At 47.9% G+C, this 19,836-nt stretch overlaps 1 protein-coding gene across 2 annotated transcripts in view; it reads left to right on the top strand.

Moving 5' to 3' along the window:
• The window catches only part of PBX1 (PBX homeobox 1), a 131,383-nt gene that overhangs the window by 95,973 nt on the left and 15,574 nt on the right, over positions 1–19,836 (top strand). For both annotated transcript variants that reach the window (XM_064719273.1, XM_064719272.1), the window contains exons 3-6: positions 5,141–5,385; positions 9,227–9,417; positions 11,658–11,793; positions 14,793–14,952. In XM_064719273.1, the coding sequence (XP_064575343.1) occupies positions 5,141–5,385; positions 9,227–9,417; positions 11,658–11,793; positions 14,793–14,952 (732 nt within the window). The remainder of the gene's footprint in view (positions 1–5,140; positions 5,386–9,226; positions 9,418–11,657; positions 11,794–14,792; positions 14,953–19,836) is intronic.

The raw sequence follows: 19,836 nt of genomic DNA, 5'->3' as shown, positions 1-19,836 counted from the left end.
TGGAAGAGACGTCCAAGAGCATTGAGTCCAACCCAGCCGCAGCACCTCAGCTAAACCCTGGCATCCAGTGCCACATCCAGGCTTTGTTAAACACACCCAGGGATGGGGACTGCACCACCTCCCTGGGCAGCCATTCCAGAGCTTTATCACCCTTTCTGTAAAAAACTTTATCCTGATATCCAGCCTGTATTTCCCTTGGTGCAGCTTGAGGCTGTGTGCTCTGGTTGTGTCAGTGCTGCTGGAGAAAGAGCCCAGCCCCAGCTGAGCACAGGCACCTTTCAGGAATTGTGCAGAGTGATAAGGTCAGAGAGAATCTTAACCAGGCAGTCACAGAAATTCTGCCGGACTGTGCTTTTGAGTGCTGAAGTCAGCAGAGAACCAAGCTGGCTCTGGGGGTGCGATTCTTTCATCATCACAACCTGGGCTGGCATCTTGTGTCCCCACACACCCTCTTGTGAGGGGCTGTATGGAGCCTGACCCTGCTTCCCACATCTCCTCAGCTTGAAGACACTGACCACCTGGATAAATTGCCCTTTCTAGAAGAAAGATGGAGCTGGAAGGTCCTTTGCTGTTGTCACTGCTAAGCCACAGTCTCCTACTTAGCTTCTGCCATCACCCCCAGCATGTTTAATTGCCTTTGTCACATAGTTCTGTCTCTGTTGCCTGCACACCTCTAATTTGGAGGGTTTGGAAGGGCTGGAGAGGAAAGAGTTGCTAAATGGAAGTGTTTTGGTGTGGCCTTGGAGAAGAGAAGATGACTGTGTGCTCAGCTCCTGTGCTTTTCAGATTCCTCTGGAAAAATGCTCCAGAAAAATGAAGTAAATAAGGTAGGGCATGGTGTCATGGATACCAGAGGAGTCTGGTGCCCTCCTTTGTGGGTTTCTCAGGTGATTCACAGCCCCAGGCCATCCCTAGAGTGGTGTCTGTTCCAAAGGTGACTGCCAAGGGCTCTTGCCCTGCCCTGGCTGTACCTCAGACTGTGTGACCTGAGGGGACACCAGGCACAGTGCCAATCTGTGGGGACATGTGGGGTGCTGGCTGCTCATCTCATGTGAGCATGGAGCTGGCTGCTCTGCAAATGCTCCTTGGAGACGTTGTGGGAAGCATCTTGGAGCATCTGGATGCTCTGGTGGCTCAAGGCACCTTCCATCCTGTGTCCCTGAATCTCAGGGCAGGCACAGAGCCAAGGAGCTGCTTTTGCCTTTGTCCCCTCACCTGCTTCTCTGAGGTCAATCCTGCCACACCACAGAGCCAGCCCAGGGATGTCCTCTGAACCCTGGGGCTGGGATCCCTTCCTCCAGAGGGGAGAAGGAGCAAGTGTGGGAGCTGGGAGCCATTTTCCAGCTGCTGGAATGGGTCTCTGACCCTGGTGGTGACCATGGCTGGACCACAGGCTGGTGGCTCCATGGTCCCCAGGTGCTCCTGCTGCTGCCCTCAGGGATGGTGACGCTGTGACAGCCACATTCCAGCTGGGGGACAGGGCACGTGCCTTGGGTTTGCTTTTAAAACACACCCATATATATATAAAACACACGTATATCTATTTTTTTTTTTTGTTGAGTGTATATATTTACATCCAAAAACGCAGTTTGATCAGCAGGGGACCTGGGTGAGGGCTGAGCACCATCTAGTGGCAAGCACCACAGCTCCAGAGGCTGCCAAGCCAGCAGGAAATCAGCCAAGGACAGAAAGTCTTGCAGGAATTCTCCTCTCCCCCGGCTGCCAATCGCTATCTTTCTTTTTGTTCTTCATTTTTTCCCCATTTTCTTTAATCAGGACCAGCAAATAGGGGTCCTGAGGATGCTGGGTGCCTACATCCTATAGCCCCTTGGACCACTGAGGACCCTTCTGCTCCATTTATTCTGATTTAATTTGGTAGGAGAGCAGGGTTCTTTTGCCACCAGCTGCCTGGGCACTACAGATTGGGTGCTGCCAAACCCATCCCAAACTCCTCATCCCATCACAGGGAGCAGTTTGGAGGCTGGGAGCTTCCAAGGATCCCAGGCATCCTGGCAGGAGCCATGGGTCCAGCACTGGGAAGATAAAAAAGGAGCTTTTAAATAATCATTTTGTCTTCTCCTCGGCTGAGCACAGCCTTTCAGGGGTAAATAAGCAGCATCAGTCCTGCTTAGACACCTTGGCCTTTCCATTTATTTACTCCCAGGCTTTATTGTGAGTGAGCAGCCAAGCCCAGGCTGTGGGGGACACGTCTCCTGCACTGGGTGCTGCTCTGTGTGTGTGGCACAGCAATAAAGCAACGAGGAATACACAGCACTTTTCATCAGGAAGCAGCTCTCTAAACATAAACTAATTAATCACTCGTGCCTACCTGTCAGGTCAATGATTCCTGAGATTTTTAATCTAAAAATATTTCCCTTTTGAAATCCAGATGCGCCTGTTTTGGCAACTCTGCTTTTGATTTGTTTATTTGAGGTGTTTTTTGATTTTTTTTTTTATTTTTAACCTGTGTTGCTTTCTTTTTGTATTTAGGCTTTTGATGTGCTTTAATTGACTGATTTTTATTTTATTTTTTTGTCCTGGAAGAATAGGAATTTATTCTCTTTATTTTCATGGCAAGTCTCTCTCCCTGCTGCATCCTGTCACTTTTCCTCTTCTCTTTTTAAGCGATTTGGCTACTTTTGCCTCATATTTCAGTTTATGGACCATAGACCCCAAACCATTTTCTTGATGAAATCTGTCCTCTCCCCTTGGATCTATTTATCATGGCTGGGTGCCATGGGAAGCCTCCCGTGGTGGGGGGAGACGCTGGTCCTGTCTCCTGAGGGCTCAGCTTCAAATTTGGCACTCTGCCCTCATTCCTCCATATAGAAATGATCCTCCCTAGCGTAGAATTATTTATTTTTAGTTCCAGTTTTACTGTTCTTAGGCTTTTTTTCTGCCCACCTTCCCACCTTTGTTGACGGTGCACATTTTAATCACCAAAAAATGCCAATAAATGCATGAATGAGTAACTGGTCCAAATGTATGAATAAAATAAAATTAAATGAATGAGTGAAATGTCCTGAAAATAGTAATTTCAGTAGGCTTTGAGGCTTTTTAGAAAAGCTCTTTTTAGTCTTAATCAAACCTCTCAACAGGGTCTTTTACTACAATTTTATACTGATAATAGCTGTATCTTTAACTTATTGCAGAGTAGGGAAGACCAAACCCGGTGGTTGATGGGGTTTTTTAGCTGCTGTGATTTTATTTCATGTTGCTAACAGATCTTCCCCTACTTTTTTATTTTAAATGACAGGAATAATCACTTGTTCTTGTTTGTGCCATGGGTTGGGAGGGAGTCAAATTCATCTCAGGTGTCAGCAGGCATGGCTTTATCAAAATCCACACAGCATTTCCCAGCTGTGGATGTGCAAAGAGTGTGTGCTCGTGGGGTGTGTGTGCTCAGAGCCCCTGTGCCAGATGAGATGGGGAAATACCATTGTTTTCCCTCAGGAAATGCCCTTTTTTGTTCACTCATCAAGGGTTTGTTTTATTTATGTTGTTTATTGTGTAGCTGTGCATGTGGAAATCTCACATTATTATTCCATTTTCAGACACAGACCTTGGAGGGGGACACAGGGGTAGCACATAGGGCACCTCCATTTTTCAGACATGGGACATCCCAAGCTGTTGGGTTGTTTTTCCAGGAAAGCCCTCACAGGATAACTTTACTTGGAACAGTAATTTAGACAGGGAGCAAAAGATGGGAGGAAGATTCTTTTTTTGAGAAGTCACTTTGGGAGGATTAATTCATCATTGCTCCTTTTCTCAGCATCACTGGAATGACTGGATTCTTAAAGAAAAGGCATTTTTCCAGGAGTAAATTTTATTTCATACATGTTTTTCACATGTTCCCAGTGCATGGCTAAAAGCATGGACTTCAAGCCCTCTCCACAGTCCATATTTCAGGATGTGGAAGCCAAGGCACAGCTGCCCTGGGCTCTGTGCATCTTTCTCTGCCACCAGGGATTGATGTAAATGACATGTTGGGTGACATGAGAGGACCCCTGAGCGAGATGGAATCAGGGCTACAGACTTCCCTTCCAAATTCCCATCTCATGCTTGAATCTGGATATGGTCCCTATCGCTTCTGGCAGCAAGCGTGGGTACATTTATTGGGTTTTTTTGGTTGCTGTTGCTGGGAGTTTTGCTGCTTGTTCCAGCAGAAAGTGTGGCTCTGTGGGCTAGCTCTGTGGTGAGCTCACTGCCAGCTCTGCCCTACTTCTGTCCTGCGGGAAGGAGGGGAAGGAGCAGGGAGAGGAGCAGGGGGCTGGAGTGCCAAGTAGTGATGAGTGATGCCAGGCTTGGTGCTGAGTACTTGGAGCATCAGGATTCCTGTTGGGGAACCTTTTGGGGAACTGTAGGAGCATCAGGGGGGGTCGGATGGTCGGGATGGATGGAGAGCAGAGATCTCTGCAGCCAGGTCAGGAATTTGTGGTTTATTGCAAAGGGCCTGGGTGCAGGGCCCTGCTGGGAGCTGCAGCCACAGCTCAGAGCAGGCCTGAGAGAAGAGAGGGGGAGAGAGGATGAGAGGGTGAGAGAGCAAAAGGGTAACAGAGTAAAAGGGTAACAGAGTAAAAGGGTAAGAGAGCGAGGTTCCCGTTACAATACCATAAATCATCTTCTGTGCTGAATATTCTAATTCTCACTAACCAATCTAGTACAAGATACAAATCCTACAGCATTTCCATACAGCCTGTAAGAATCACTACATTACCACACTGTGTTACATTTTAAACCCTAAAATCTCCTCTTTGCACCCCTTCTGCCAAGCTGTAGGGTCTGCTCTGACCCTTGGGCCTGTCTGCAAGCAGAGGGTGTTGTTTCATCAGAAGGGGATTACCTTCAGCTGGCCACACCATTGTTTTCCAGTTGTTCAGTAACTGAGGCATCTCAAATTTTGCTTTCATTTCAATCTCACTTATAGTTTCTATATTCTCAAAATCTTTTGCCAGACAATCATATTTGTAAGGGTTTCCTGTTTCATCTTCTCCAACAGGAAGAGCCTGTTGGGGAACCTGTTGGGGAACCTGTTGGGAAGGGACAAAACCCTTGCTGGCGGTGTCAGTCCAACTTGATATGACGAATTAAAACCCAGGTGTGATTCAAGCTTTTCCTCTCTCCATTGTGTCTCCTGCAGTGCTGAGCATCCGGGGGGCGCAGGAGGAGGAGCCCACGGACCCGCAGCTGATGAGGTTAGACAACATGCTGCTGGCAGAGGGGGTGGCGGGCCCCGAGAAGGGAGGGGGCTCGGCCGCCGCTGCCGCCGCCGCCGCCGCATCCGGAGGAGCCGGCTCCGACAACTCGGTGGAGCACTCGGACTACAGAGCCAAGCTGTCCCAGATCAGACAGATCTACCACACGGAGCTGGAGAAGTACGAGCAGGTAACAGGCTCCTTCGTGGTGGGGCTGCTGGGGACGCAGGGTGGGTCTGCACAGCCTGGGTCGCTGCTGACATCTGTTGTTAGGAAGCTCTGGGTGTTGGAGTGAGAACATGGGTTCTGTAGGGTTGGCAGGGTTGGGGTTTTAGTCTGGGATGGGTGTCAATGCAGGGTGACCCCATTGTAGTGAGTTATGTGCTCTGACTCCGTGATTCAGAAGGCTGAACAATTGTTTTATTAATCTATACTATATTACACTAATACTATACTAAATTACATCCTAAAGAGATACTATACTAAAGAGTAGTATAGTATCTCTAGTATAGTATAGTATCTCTAAAGAGATACTAAAGAAAAACCTGTGACTGTCTGAGACAGCCAGGACACAGCTTTGACCCAGTTGGCCAAGGAATCAGAACCTTCACCGGTGTCCAATGAATAAATCACTTCGGGTAAATAATCTCCTTAACACATTCCACGTGTGCCAAACAGGAGCAGTGAATAGAGATGAGAATTGTTTTCTCTTCTCTGAGGATCTCACTGCCTTTCCCAGGAAAAATCACTGAGAAGTTGTGCCTGCTGCTCTCTGTGAAGAGAGCTGTGGCCACAGTTTGGGTTGCCCCTTGGATTTTCACTTTTCACTCCTCCCCTGATATCTTACCCAGAATTGGCCCTCTGAAGGAAAAGGCCTCTCTGATATGCTGGCCTCAGTGATGACAACTGTCCAAGCAAGACTTGAATCAGAATCTTCCTTGAATATATTTTCTCCTTGAAAAGCTCTCTTTCCAGGGGAAAAAAAAAATCTTTCTTCTTGTGGTAAATTACTGTTAAAAAAGAAAAACTGCTTGGATTATGGGCACAGCTATTGGTAACACTGACAATTTCATGAAGAGCTTTGCAGGTCAGTGCTCAAAACCAGTTCCTTTCAAGCGCTTCCAGATGTTTTGCAGACCTCTCTTGGCCACTGTGCACCTTGCCCTTGTGGTTTCTACCCCAGGGTTATGGTTTATGGATGTGAGCAAGAAGGCATCATCTCTTTGGGTGCAGGAGAGGGAAGCCTTTAGCCAGGCCCAGAGGGTGGGATGGGCCACATCTTTCCTTCTCACAACCCACTGAAGGAGTTTGGTTTTGCCACTGAGTGGTTCTGCTGGTCCACCATCTCTGGTACCATCTCTGGTACCATCTCCCACATTCCTGCACCACCAGGGCTCAGGTTTTTCCACCTCCTTCCCACTCTCTCCAATCCAGCTGTTGGGAGCTCAGCCCCTGGCTGCTGCTGATCAGCACAGCAATCAGTGGTGATTTTGCCCTTAATGCTCTTTATTTCATGGCAAGAGGAGATGATCTGGAATTGCTGGGGTGTCTGAGAGCTCTGATAGCCAGCACTCATCCTGGAGATGGGAGTCAGCAGCTGGAGCTGGCCTTGGGGGTGTCTCCTTGTTGGGTCTGAGCCATGGTGGGAATTCACCTTGGAAGGGTGGGGTAAGACATAGCAGGTCAAGGCCATGTCACCAGTCCACAAATCCAGTGTTTCTTGCCCCTGCCAGCCCCTTTTTCCCCATCATGGTGTGGGAGATGCAGATACTGTCCCCAGAGCAGCCACCCGCACCTCAGGAGCCCCAAAGGCTTCTCCAGCCATCACTGTCCACTGGTTTTTGGGGCTTGGTGCTGGGAATCAGAGGATCCCATCATGCCACTGGGGTGCTCATGGGGATGAGGGAGAGGGAATTGAAGTGGCCTTGATCTCAAAATCCTCAAAATCCCCCCTCCTTGTCCCCTGGCTCCTCTCTGTGCCCTGTCCTCAAGGCACAGCGTGGGGACAGCAGGAGCAGCCAGACAGTGCTGTGCCAGCAGCAGAATAATTGGGATTGTTACCTGCTTGCCCTTGTTTGTCAGGGCTCCTGCCTCACTCAGGCTTTAATTATTATCCTTATTTACTTCTTGCCTGATGTGCCAAGAGCGTGGAGCAGGGCTGTGTCTCTCTGGGAGCTGCTGCTGAGAAGCACAAGGGGCTCTGCAGGACACATGGTGGGGCTGTAGGAGGAAGGACAGTGGGTGAAAGGTGCATGGTCCTCCTCAGGTAAATCTATAGCTCCACCAGGAAAACAGTGGCTGGCACCTCTTCATGCTTTTTATGAATCCTAGGGCTTCATCTGCCCCAGCTCCATGCATGATCCCCCTGGGAGCAAAGAAATCAGCTCCTGTCTTTCCCAGCATGTTTGTTGAGAGTCTCTCACCCCCTGTGCTGGGCAGACCAGAGAGATTTCTCTCTCCCTGATGCCTATTTCAGGCTTAGCTAGAAACAGAGGGCAGATGAAGTTAAAAGGATAAGAGTGATATATTTAATGGAGGGCGTTCAGGTACAGAGCCTCCCCAAGGGGCTTACACCCAAATTGAACCATGTAATGAGTTTTTCAGACACATAAAAATTTAGTCTGTTTGCATATCAGGGGTTACTTCTCCAATTACAGCTTCAGGTGATGAAGTCAGATGCCCACAGTTTGCTATCCTCCCAATTCACTTTTCTTTATACTTTCTGGGGCCTGAGGCAGTGAGGTGTCCTTGAGTTTCAGGCCTCAGGAATTGTTTTGTCTGACCAAAATGTGAAGAGAGTTAACTAACACTCTGTATGGAGTTCAGAGTTATACACGGATGCAGTACAGGATCTGAAAAATACAAAAGCTAAAATCCAAAGGCATCATCCCCTGAGCTCAGCACGTTCTTGCTCTGAGCCTGCTCTGGAAAGCCCCAGCCAGCAAGGCCTGTGTGGGGCTATCAGTTGTTGGTTTTTCTGGGTTTGGATTGAAGGTACTTTTGAGATAGTAATTTGTGTTTATTATTTCTTATCAGTAAAACAGTCTCATTATTGTGAGTTGGGCAGCTTTTCATTAGAAGGCACAAAATGGCCAACAATCTCTTGTTACAAGGTCTCCTAAGACTAAACTATTATCCAATTAAGAACTCACACTTAGATTATTTTCACTTTTAACCCAACAAGTGATCCCACAGAGCCCACAATGGGGACTTTTCTGCCCAATTACAAAATGCCACTCAAACCCATGAGGAAGAATGAAGAAGAAGCATGAAGAAGAAGCCCAGGATGACACCCTGTGCCCTCCATCTTGCTTCCATCCACAGCACACTAAAAATCCCAAACCCTCAATTTCTCACCCAGTGATACACCTGCACTGCTCCCTATAATCTATTTCACACTTTTGTAGATTCCAGTCTATCTTGAAGTCTGGGAAACTTTCTCCATGAATGAGGGTCAAAGTCACTGCTCCCCTGTGACAGTGTTCACAGGGGTCCTAGGATGAGGGAAGAGACGAGGATCTGACTCCATGTTTCAGAAAGCTTGATTTAATTTTTTATGATATATATTATATTAAAACTATACTAAAAGAATAGAAGAAAGTATTTCGTTAGAAGGCTAGCTAAGAATAGAAAAAGAAAGAATGATGACAAAGGTTTGTGGTTCAGACTCTCTGTCTGAGCCAGCTGACTGTGATTGGCCATTAATTACAAACATTTAACATGGGCCAATCACAGATGCACCTGTTGCATTCCACAGCAGGTAATCAATGTTTACATTTTGTTCCTGAGGCCTGTCAGCTTCTCAGGAGGAAAAATCCTAAGGAAAGGATTTTTCATAGAAGATGTCTGCGACACTCCCCTGGGGGTCAAAACAGCCCAGAGCAGACAGAGAAATATTCCCAGTGCCCTAAATTTCCACAGCAGCCTGCACTCCCATCTCCTGCCATAGCCACGCTGCCTCTGCCCCGTGCTCAACACCACCGAATGACCTTCCCATCCTGGGGTTTCTTTTGCTTTTCCTGCCGTGCCAGGCGTGCAACGAGTTCACCACGCACGTGATGAACCTGCTGCGCGAGCAGAGCCGGACCCGGCCCATCTCGCCCAAGGAGATCGAGCGCATGGTGAGCATCATCCACCGCAAGTTCAGCTCCATCCAGATGCAGCTGAAGCAGAGCACGTGCGAGGCCGTCATGATCCTGCGCTCGCGGTTCCTGGACGCACGGTGAGCCCACAACCCCACCAGACCTTCCTGCAGTGCCCTTCGGGGTGGGAATCCATAAAATCAGAGGGTTTGGGAAAGCTGGCCTCAGAGACAGCAGGGCTGGGATTGGAGCTAAGCAGTAGCCATGAGATTGGTCAGCAGGAAAATTATTTAAATAGTAGAAAAGCAAGGACAAATAGAACAATGGTCTGTGTATTAACACTTGTCTAGAATAACTCCCTAAGCTACACAGAAAAGTTTATCTAGAGAGATATTAGGAAGTTTGAAGCTTAACAATAGAGCTCTGTGCCTTGTGTTTTAAGGCTTACAAGCAGGTGTTGTATTCAAAATAAGCAAACATTGTTTAACCAAAGGTATCTGTGCTAATTATAGTGGTTGGATGGAACTACTGTCAATGTGCTTTTGCTTTGTGTGATTGGTCAAAAAACTTTCAAAGGAAGTTGTAACATTAAATTCTTGGTCTGCTGCCTGAGATGTGAGCTTCTGGCATCTTCCCATTGTCATAACCACGGAATGAGACTGATGCTGGAAAATCAAAGAGCTCAAGGCACATTACACAGCAGCCCCATCCCATTCGTGATTTGTACACAGATCTCCAGCTGGGAGGTTTGTTGCCCAGGTTTGGTTGTGGAGTAAAATGAAGGCCCAGCTGAAGGGCTGTGTCTTGAGTGTCTTAGTTTGGAAAGACAGGAGTCTGCTAAGGAAGGCAGGAGCCTCCCCTGAAATGGAGAATGTAAAACCCCTCTCCCTCCAAAGTGCTATAAATTTTAAATTAAGGGGCTCTCAGGCAAAAATATGGGAGCAGGAAATAACAGTTCTTCACTAGGGAATAAAATAAAAGGATAAAATAAACAATGCAGTACACTAGAACAACACTGACAGAGTCAGAACCCAGCCTGACACCCTGTGGGTCAGGGTGTTGGTGGCAGTCCCATTGGAATTGTGGCTCAGCCCTCCTGCAGTGTCAGGGGTGGTTCTGCTGGAGCAGGCATCCTGTAGAAAGGTGCAGTTTTCCTCTGAAGATCCAGTGGAAGAAGAGGCAGCTGCTGTTCCTCTGGGGAATCCAGTGCAGAAGCTGTGCTGGTGTTCCAGAATCTCCAGATTATATCTGGGTAGGAATGCTTGGCTCCTCCCTCTGGGTGGAGCATCTCCCAATGGGATATTATAGTTCTTATCAGCCATGCAGTGACATTCAATAACTGTTATCAGCAGATGTTTCCCACCCCCAGAGTGTGTGGAAGAGATAAGGAAAACTTCCCACTTAATAGAAGACAGCTGCCATACAGATGGTAGCAGAATACATCTTGCCTTGCAGTCTGGGACATTGAGCCAGAGGGGTTTTTGCCTTTTTTTTTGCCATGGTTTGGTTGAGGTGTCAGGGCATGGGTTGGACTCGATGATCTTGAAGGTCTCTTCCAACCCGGTCATTCTGGGGATTCTGGGAATTCTTTATCCCTTAGTGGTCTGTGGCTCAGCAGGGGAGGGGACTGCAATTCAAAACACCCATGGGTGAGGCTCTTAGCTGAACCCTGAGAATTGCACATCCTGGTTTTGCTGTGGCAGAGGGAAATCCTGTGGCACGTTGCAACAAGCCTCTGTGGTGAAAACATGCACTTCAGTTAGGGATGAAAGTTTATCCTCCAGGCCATCCCGTCCCCCCTAGATTCCCATTTTTTTTCCCACTGTTTTTTATTGTCCCAGATTTTCAATTTACTGTAAAATTATTTCATTTCCCAAGCTGGTTAGGTGCAGACTGCAGCTTGGGCTGTAGCTTGCTATGGGGAGGAGAGGCAGCCACACCAGGGGTACAAGAGATGGCAGACAGGTAATAATGCCTAGGTGTGAATGGAATAACTTCCCCAAGGATATATCCAGCTCTGCTTCCTCAGCACAGAGCTTTGCAGAGTAGCACTGTCTGTGGTCACGACAGCCAGGTGTCAGGAGTCACCTTCCCAGGTGGAGGAGCTGCATGCCAGCTTTCAGACTCTGCTGTGAGCTGGAGGACACAGTGAGGAATTTGAGATGGAGACTTGCTTGCTTTGAGAGGTGCTGAGAGAGCTGTGACCAGCAAGGAGCAAATCAGAGCCTTCTGGCCACGGTTCTTGCCCTCCATGGAAGCACAGAGGGGAGGGAGGAAAGTGGGAAACTCAAGAGGATCTAAAATTGCATTCTATTTTTGCATCCCTGGTGCTCATTCTCTTTCCTTTTCCTTCTGTTTCCCACTCTTTCTTCACATGAAGGCGGAAGAGACGAAACTTCAACAAGCAAGCCACGGAAATCCTGAATGAGTATTTCTATTCCCATCTCAGCAACCCTTATCCCAGTGAGGAAGCCAAAGAAGAGCTAGCCAAGAAATGTGGCATCACAGTCTCACAGGTGAGAGAGCTCAAAGCCTGCACCAGTGGGAAACCTCAGCATGGGGAAGGGAATTTGAGACCTCAGACCAGTCAGCCATGTCCAGTGTTGAGCATTTAATCATTAAATCAGTTTAGTGCAGGTTAGTGAGAGTGGGTGGGAGTGCAGATGGCACTTGCAGATTGAAGCCATGGATGGAAAAGGAAAGTCTGAGGGTGGATTTAGGAGGTATGAAGGCTCCATGGGGCTGTGTGTGCAGCCAAGGTGTGACAACCCAGAAATGAGGTGGCAGCACCCAGAGGGGCAGTCTCCTCAAGGAATTAGTGCTGACCTGGCCTGCAAGAAGAGCTTGTTTGATCTGAAAGTCCTTTCTTTAAGGGATTAAAAGCATCAGGAAGAGTTGTGCAGGTTTTGCCTGATGAGATAGACTGGACAAGTCCAGGTGGGAAGGATCTGGGTGCAGCAGGTACAGTTTGTGGGATTTCTCAGGGTCATTTCTCTCAGTCATTACCCTTGTGCTGCAGATCGTGACATCTCCCTGACTTGCACATCCCTCAGAACAACAAAATGAATTATTTCCATATGTTCAAGGAAGCCACGTAGTTCCTGGAGTCTGTAGCTTTGACCTGGGAGCTGCTGTGATTTGTGAGGAGCACAGCCAGCCCTTGAAACATTCAGCCATACATTGCCCTTCTTTATTTCCTCTCCTTTTTGGAGCAGGCTGTGTGATTGAGAGCCAGTCTCTGTGGCCTGTGGTAGGCTTGTCCTCACATGAGCTTAGCAGCCCCTCTGGGCTCCCGTGGCATTCCCTGCCTTGGGCTGCTTCCCAGCCCCAGGCACGTGCCTGCTCGTCACTTGAGTAAGCTGCAGACAGCAGCAGCAGCATCTGGTGTCCTTGTGGGAGCGTGTCTGCCTTCAGCAGGAGCAGCAGCATCCAGGGAAAGGTGTCATCACCGTGCTGAGTGCCTGCTGAGTGACTCCAGTTGCCTCCCCTGGGCTGCAAGACCCAAACGTTGCTTCTTCCCAGAGTTACCTACAGGAGACAGCACATATTGGCTTAAGGAAAGCTCCAGCTGTCCCAGTGCTTCCCCTCTCACTTCTAATTTATCTGTTCACACTTACAACTTCTCCTTTGCAAAGACAAAATGCCCAGGAGAAGTGCTGCACTTAGGAGGGGGTTTTGAGCCTGCTGTATCAAGGCTGCTTTGTGCCTGTCTCCAGGATCTGCCTCCCTTCTTCATCCAAATAAGGCAGAAACAAACACACATCCAGGTCTGGTTTTGCTGAGACTAAGTGGGAACACAGGTCTCCAAGTAAGGCAGAAACATGCGCAGATCCAGGTCTGGTTCTGCTGAGACTAAGTGGGAACACAGGTCCCATGAATGAATGTGTGCAAGTCCTGAGCAGGGTTGATCTGAACTCGGAGTCTGAGCAGATTAGGCAGGTGCTTCACAGATTTTAAAATGCAGATAGGTTGTGGTGGATGGATATTCCAACCTCCTGCCCTGTGGTGCTCAGAGTTCACCCAGGATGGGAAGAGCAGTCACCGTGTGGGAAGATCATGATGGAGCACATTGTCACTAGTGACAGAGCTGGACCAAGAAGTGGAATGGAGCTCCTTGCCAACAGCACCAGCTCCTGGTGGTGCCATCCAAATGTTGGCTCCCAGATCTGGGCTGGGTGCTGATCTGAGTATCTGCAGGGTATATTTTCTCTTTCCTGCTCTGCAGGGTTGGACACCTGTAGCTCAGTAGCCATTAAATTGGTGGATGAAGCCACTTCTGTGTGGAAGCTGCTGGATACTCTGATAAGCACTGCAGATAGAAAGCAGCATAGGAATAAAAGCTTATGGGTTTCAGTTATCAGCACCAAACCCAAGCTTTCCCTAAGATAAGGAAGAAACCATGGGCTTCAAAGGATGAACATCCATTATTGTGTTCTGTGTCTTTGGCTCTTGCTCAGTTTATTTGGAAGCACTGATGTACTTGCTCACAGCAAGCAAAGGGAGAATGCCCTTGGAATCTCACTGAAGGGGTTGGTCTTGCTAGCTCAAGATTGCAGCTCCAAGCAATCCTAGGAGTGTTGGAACCTTTCAGGAGAGCTGCAGCATCCTCCTCATTTGCCCATTCCCTTTATCCTGATGAGCTCTCTGAAAGAAAGTCAGTAGTGGCTGGAAGTTGCCTTCTGCTTAGAGACCTGCTCATAGAAAGACATTACCCTGATTCTCTGTGTTCAGTGCTGTTGAAGGAGAAACTGAGAGCTGCTTCTCAAGCTGTAGGGTTGAATCTTTCCCATGTCTGAAATAGATAGTGCCCAGAAATGAACAGGAATATCATCAGCATGTCTCTGGGCAAACACAGTGGAAATGTCTTCCAGCCCTTCCCAAAGCACACACTTCTTTCCTGGGACCAAAGTTAGGTTTTAGGACAAGTCCTGTGCTCCTTCTGCATCCTTCCCCTGAAGTTCCTGGCTCATGCTAAACCTTGCAAAGCCAAGCTCAGCTGGATGAAGAGCATCCACTTCTGGCTTTGTGCCCTGATTCCCCTCAGATGGATCAAAAGAGAGCTTTGCTGATGCTGAGGCAATTCTGTGTGTCATCCAGTCCCCAGCCAATTCTCTGATCAATCAGGGCATCTATCCCATCAAAGGGATAACTGAGGAGGAGGCAAATAAAAATTACACACACCTGTTCTCAAATTGTGCAACTTTGGGGTCATTTGACTTTGTTGTGTTTTTTTGAATCCATCTTAAGATTTTTGTGGGGTGAGTCTGGTGGTTCCTGTGGATCATCCCATCTATAGCAGAACCAGCTACACCCACACAAACCCAGTGCTCCCAAGGGGCTCCCATCACATTTCCTGGGATTTGTGTGGCACACACGAGTGGAAGGTGCTGGGAAAACTGAGGGGGGAAAGAATCTGCACTGCTTAACCTGAACTAATCCACCTTCCTCACCCAGGTGTGCACTTGGCAGAGCTGAAACCTTAATTTGTCCTTGTCTTCTCTTGAACTCGCTCTAGGTATCAAACTGGTTTGGAAATAAGAGAATCCGGTACAAGAAGAACATAGGTAAATTTCAAGAGGAAGCCAATATTTATGCTGCCAAAACAGCTGTCACGGCTACCAACGTGTCAGCCCATGGAAGCCAGGCTAACTCACCCTCAACTCCCAATTCAGCTGGTTAGTTTTGATTTTTCTTGTATTTTGGGTTGCCAGTGTTTGGGTTTTTGTTTGTTCTCCCTCTCCCTCATTCTCTCTCTTGTTTTCTCCTTTTGGTTGTTTCAGCTTTTATTCTCTGGGTTTGGTTTGCTCACTTTTGTGGTCTTAAAAAAAAAAACAAAAAAGGGAAATGGGTTTAGTTTGGTGGATTTTTGGGGGGGATACTTTATTTTCTTTGCTTTCTTCTCCCTATCTTCTCCTTTTTTTTCACTCTTCCCCTTCCGTGTTCTGTATTATGTTGGAAAAAAGGATGTGATTATACCTTGTGACTGGTGGTGCTGTGGTGGGGGTTATATGCATGGATGGTAAACACAAAACCAGAAAAGTGGTCCACAAACCATGGCTGGGATTGCTTGCACTTTGGGGAGAGAAAAAGAGTAATAGAGAAGTTATTGTGTAATGATTTTATTTCACTGGGGCTGAAAGCATGAGTGATCCTAATGGACAGACCACAGCATTTCTGAGATGTCCTAGCTCATACTATTTTGGGGGTTGTTTTGGGTAAATTTTTATCCTTTGATTTTCTTTCTGTTGTGGTTATCTCTTTTGATTGCTCACATGACAGTGTCTGGATCACCTGCAAGAGTGTGCTCTGTGTGAATTTTATTTTCCCTTTGTGTCAGTGCAATCCAGAGAAATTCATGGGTCATTCCCTTCCCTTTCCCCTCTTCCTTCCCATTTGCTGTGGTTTCCATTTGTTTGTTTTGAGAGTCAAAGGCACAGAGCACTTTGCCCAGATTTCAACTCCTCTGCTAGAGAATGATGCTCAGTTCATGCCTGGTGCCTGCTGCAAGGTTGGCCAACCCAAAAACGATCCAAGAGCGATGGAAAATAGGGATTTGTTTGCAAGGAGAGGGAAAAAAAAAACTTCATGGGTGCCATACACTTTGTAATCCATGCAAATATCTGTGTGCCTGTTTTCTTTTTAGGGGTGGGAGAGAAAGTGGGAATGTGCCACTCTTGAGCCTTTGAGCTGAGTGTTTGCTCACGGTGCCCTTCCATGGGGATGTGATGCTTGGTGTTATCAGAGAGGCAGGAAGGGAGCTAAGAGGATGGTGAGGAGCAGGATGTCACACAGACCATGCAGGTGCTGGCTGCCATCAGGACATGCTTCTGTAGTGAGCATAACCTGCTTCTGCAGGTATCAGAGGAATCACTCTCCAGAAACACCCCTGGTTCTGGAGGATTTGGCAGCCAGGGGTCCAACAAAGGGACATTGGTCTCTGGCCAGGACAATCTCTCCCACCTCTTCCTCACCCAGGGCTCTCTGCTCTGCCTCACATGCTCTGAGGGCTTAGGTGGATGCAGCAGAGCTCTGCAGAGACGGTTTGCTGGAGTTTTGTTTGATTCTGTTTGGTTTGGGGATTTTTGTTACCCTCCCAGTCTCTCAACCGATTTTCAAAAATGTCATTCTTTCCAAAGAGCTCACACAAAATACCTGGTCAGGTAGGCTTTCCTGGTGTTAACGCCTCCTGTAGAAAATGCTGGAGGGAATTCTGCTGGAGAGGGCAGAACTGTGTGTGTGGAGGGAGAGGCCTGCTGCCTGTGATGCTGTCCTGCAGCCCACATCAGTCTGGACCAAAGAGATGCAGCTTTCCTTCTTTTCCTCTTTCTTCAGCTGGAGTCAGATCCAAAGACCTGGAATAGCAAGGGAACAGCTTCAGATTGCCTGAGTGGGTCTGGATCTGGGCTGCACATAGGAGAAAAAGCATTTCCTCAGTGCCTGACTGGTTAAATAGTGCTCCAGAGCATGGCTGTTTCCTCGCCTTCCCCACAGGCAGTAACACGGTTGTTTCAGAGATAAATTGGCCAGTGCCCTGCAGTAAACAGCTGAGATAATCCCTGGATAACACTGCTCTTTCAAGAAAGGACAAACAGTCCTGTTATTAACAGGGAAAACTTGAGCTCCTGGGTCCTCTTTGTGGCTCACTTGTCTGCAGTCTGGAGTCATTGACCTCTTTTCGCGTGCCTGAAGTGTCAGCGGTGCTAAAGCAGTAAAGTGGAGCTTGCAGGCCACAGAGATCCTTCTTGTGCTCACAGATGAAGTGTTCCTCACCTGGCCCAGGTCCCACTCCCTGCCTGTAATGCTGCAGCAGTGGGGAGGCCCCAGGTGCTCTGGGTCAGCTTGCAGAGGCAGTGGGTTTGGGTGTCTTTGCAGGTCTCTCGTGTGAAGACAGCTGGAATTGTGTGGGATTTTTATCTCCTGACAGTTGAGATCCACCCAGCTGAACCACACAGGCTGTGAGTTACAGCTCAGCCAGGCATCCCTGCATGGTCACATTTTGGGACAAAGACGTGTCCTGAGGACATCGTGTGATCTCCCCTGCTTCAAGTTGTCCTGTAGGTCCTAGCAGCAAGAAGCAAACCTGCACGTGTTGGGTCTGAAATACCTGAGAAAGATTGGGACAGTTGTGTCCAGGATCATGAGCCATCAGATGTGCTGGATTCTCCAGGGAGGATCATGGAAGCTGATGAAGAGGTGAAAAACTAAGATGGCCAATGCCTCTCCTTTTACACCATGGACTGCTTTATGTTCCCACATCATTGGCTGAGATTTTGGTGGGGAAGTAGCCTGAACAATGGTAGGACTTCCTGGGAATTTGTAGAACTTCCTGGTTCAAATACACTATAGATCATGTGGAAAGAAAGTAAGCAGAGGACAGGTCATGAGAACGAAATGACCAGCAGTGCAGTCCCTGGAGGGCTGTGATGTTGGAAGAGGAGGTGGAACTGGATGCAGTGGGACCTGGGACAGGAGCTAAATTCATTTCTGCTGTGGCCACGCAGGCCCATCTGCTCTCTCATTGATGCCCATGTTACTGGAGATCAGTGAATGGCTACAGTCAGTCAAAGAGATTGGCCACACATTGACAAGGGCAAGGATTGCATCTGTCTGGCCATCTGGCAGCTTGAGAGCAGGGTCCCCCATCCTCAGTCACCCAGGCCTGAATGTCAAACACCTTTTCATCCGCAATCGCACGGCTGGGCTTTATCGGCCAGATGTTCACATAAGCTGAGAAGTCTGGCTCATTTGGGCTAACAACTCCCCATCCTCACTTTGATTTCCTGGACAATCTCAGCACAGAAACCACATGGCAAATGAAAGCTGTTTTATGTGGGCAGAGCCTTCTGCCAGCTGGATTCCTCAAGGGCTACGCACAGGTGATGGCATCCAGTGAAATCTTGAATGCAGGGCAGTCAGAATTGTCCTGAGATGTTTTTTTTTTTTACCTGCTCATTCTTTTTTTGTAAAAGTCTTCTTGTGAAGCTGCTGCCTGGAAATGTACTTCATCAGGCACAGGAGTCTTCTCTGCCTTCTTCCATTTGTGTCTAGAACACACCACTGGAGAGGACTCTGTTCTGGTCATGCCTTCACTGTCCTCAGTGTTTGGCAAGTGAAAAAGAACAAATATCCTGCTTGATAATCCCTGGATTTTGGACCTGCACTGTGGCTTTGTCCAGCTAAGGAGCTACACAGTCTATCACTACATTCTTCCCTCATTTTTTGCCACTATAGAGGCACCACAAAAAGTCACAGGAGGCATAAATCTTGTGCTCTCTATGCATGTATGTATGTTATTGCTGTTGGCTTCAACTAGGAATCTTGTAGACATGACCAGAGTCACCTCAGAGGTTCAGCTGGATCTCTCTTGTTGGTGCTAGGTGGAATGAGGCAGCAGATGAGGATGGATTGATTTCAGCTCCAGTGAACACCATTACCCTCTTTGTTTATTTGTGGTGCCATTCAAATTGTCAGATACTTTAGAGAAAAGTACTTACTAGAGGTCCTGAAAAGTTGGAGGTGGAAGTTGAGACTGTCAGAACACAGAAGACATCAGAGAAGCCCTCTGAAGAGCTGAAAAAGTGGTTCAAAAGATACCAATGGTCAAGTTTGTGAAGACTTTTGAAATGGAAGCAAAATTGAGGTGGGCTTTGCTCATCAGAGGTGTTAGGGGTGGAAGAAATCTCTTAGCAGGCATTGTTTTGATGTAGGTGTTCATGCAGGGCAAGATTTGACTGCCAGAGTTTGCTCAGACATTTCCAGCACTCTTTCTAAAGCTGGTCCTTATAGAAACTCAGCACCAAGGGATAGTGGGGATAAATCTTGGCTTTAAAAAGATGTCTGGGTGCTGAAGATAAAATACTCTTCCACCCTGCTGTAACCATGGGTTTTCTGATAGGTTTTTTTATCTACCCACAATAATTCCAGGGACTTCCACGCCAAGATCAGAGTGCTTTTCTCCTGGACTCACATTTTCAAAAAACGTGAAGAGCAATGGAAAATTGGGATTGAGAAGCTCAAAGATGAGCTTCTCTTATTTACAACTTCTCAATTCCTGAGGATCCCCAGACCAAATTACAACCACCCAAAAAGCCTGTGGTGCATTCAGGAAAGGAGCCTTTAGAGGGACAGGTTAGATTTACAGTGGGGCCTCCTCTAGTGGAAGGACTTGACCGTAGGTCCTGGCAGCAAGAAGCAAACCTGCACATGTTGGGTGTGAAATACCTGTCTGAGAAAGGTTGGGACAATTGTGTCCAGGACCATGAGCGAGATTCCTGGATCTTACCTCTGTGGAGGATATCTGAGATTAAACTTTCAGGGCTCTTCACCCTGCTGCCCCCTCTCCCAGCTGGGTGCATCAGCCCCTCTTAGCTGTGTCTCAGGCTTGGGGCTGCTGTGATTTTGGGCGTGGTGAGTGCAGAGACAGCGAGTGCTGAAGCAGCAGTGGCAGTGCAGAGGGCTCTGCAATTACAGCTCTGATCCAAATGCATCCATACACGGGGGCCATTGCTATGCGCATATTTATCTCTGCATCCACATCAGCAGCAAGACATATTTACTGT

Source organism: Zonotrichia leucophrys, chromosome 8 (genome assembly GCF_028769735.1).
Source record: "Zonotrichia leucophrys gambelii isolate GWCS_2022_RI chromosome 8, RI_Zleu_2.0, whole genome shotgun sequence".
Taxonomy (NCBI): Eukaryota; Metazoa; Chordata; class Aves; order Passeriformes; family Passerellidae; genus Zonotrichia; species Zonotrichia leucophrys.
This window is presented reverse-complemented; position numbering and strand designations above follow the sequence as displayed.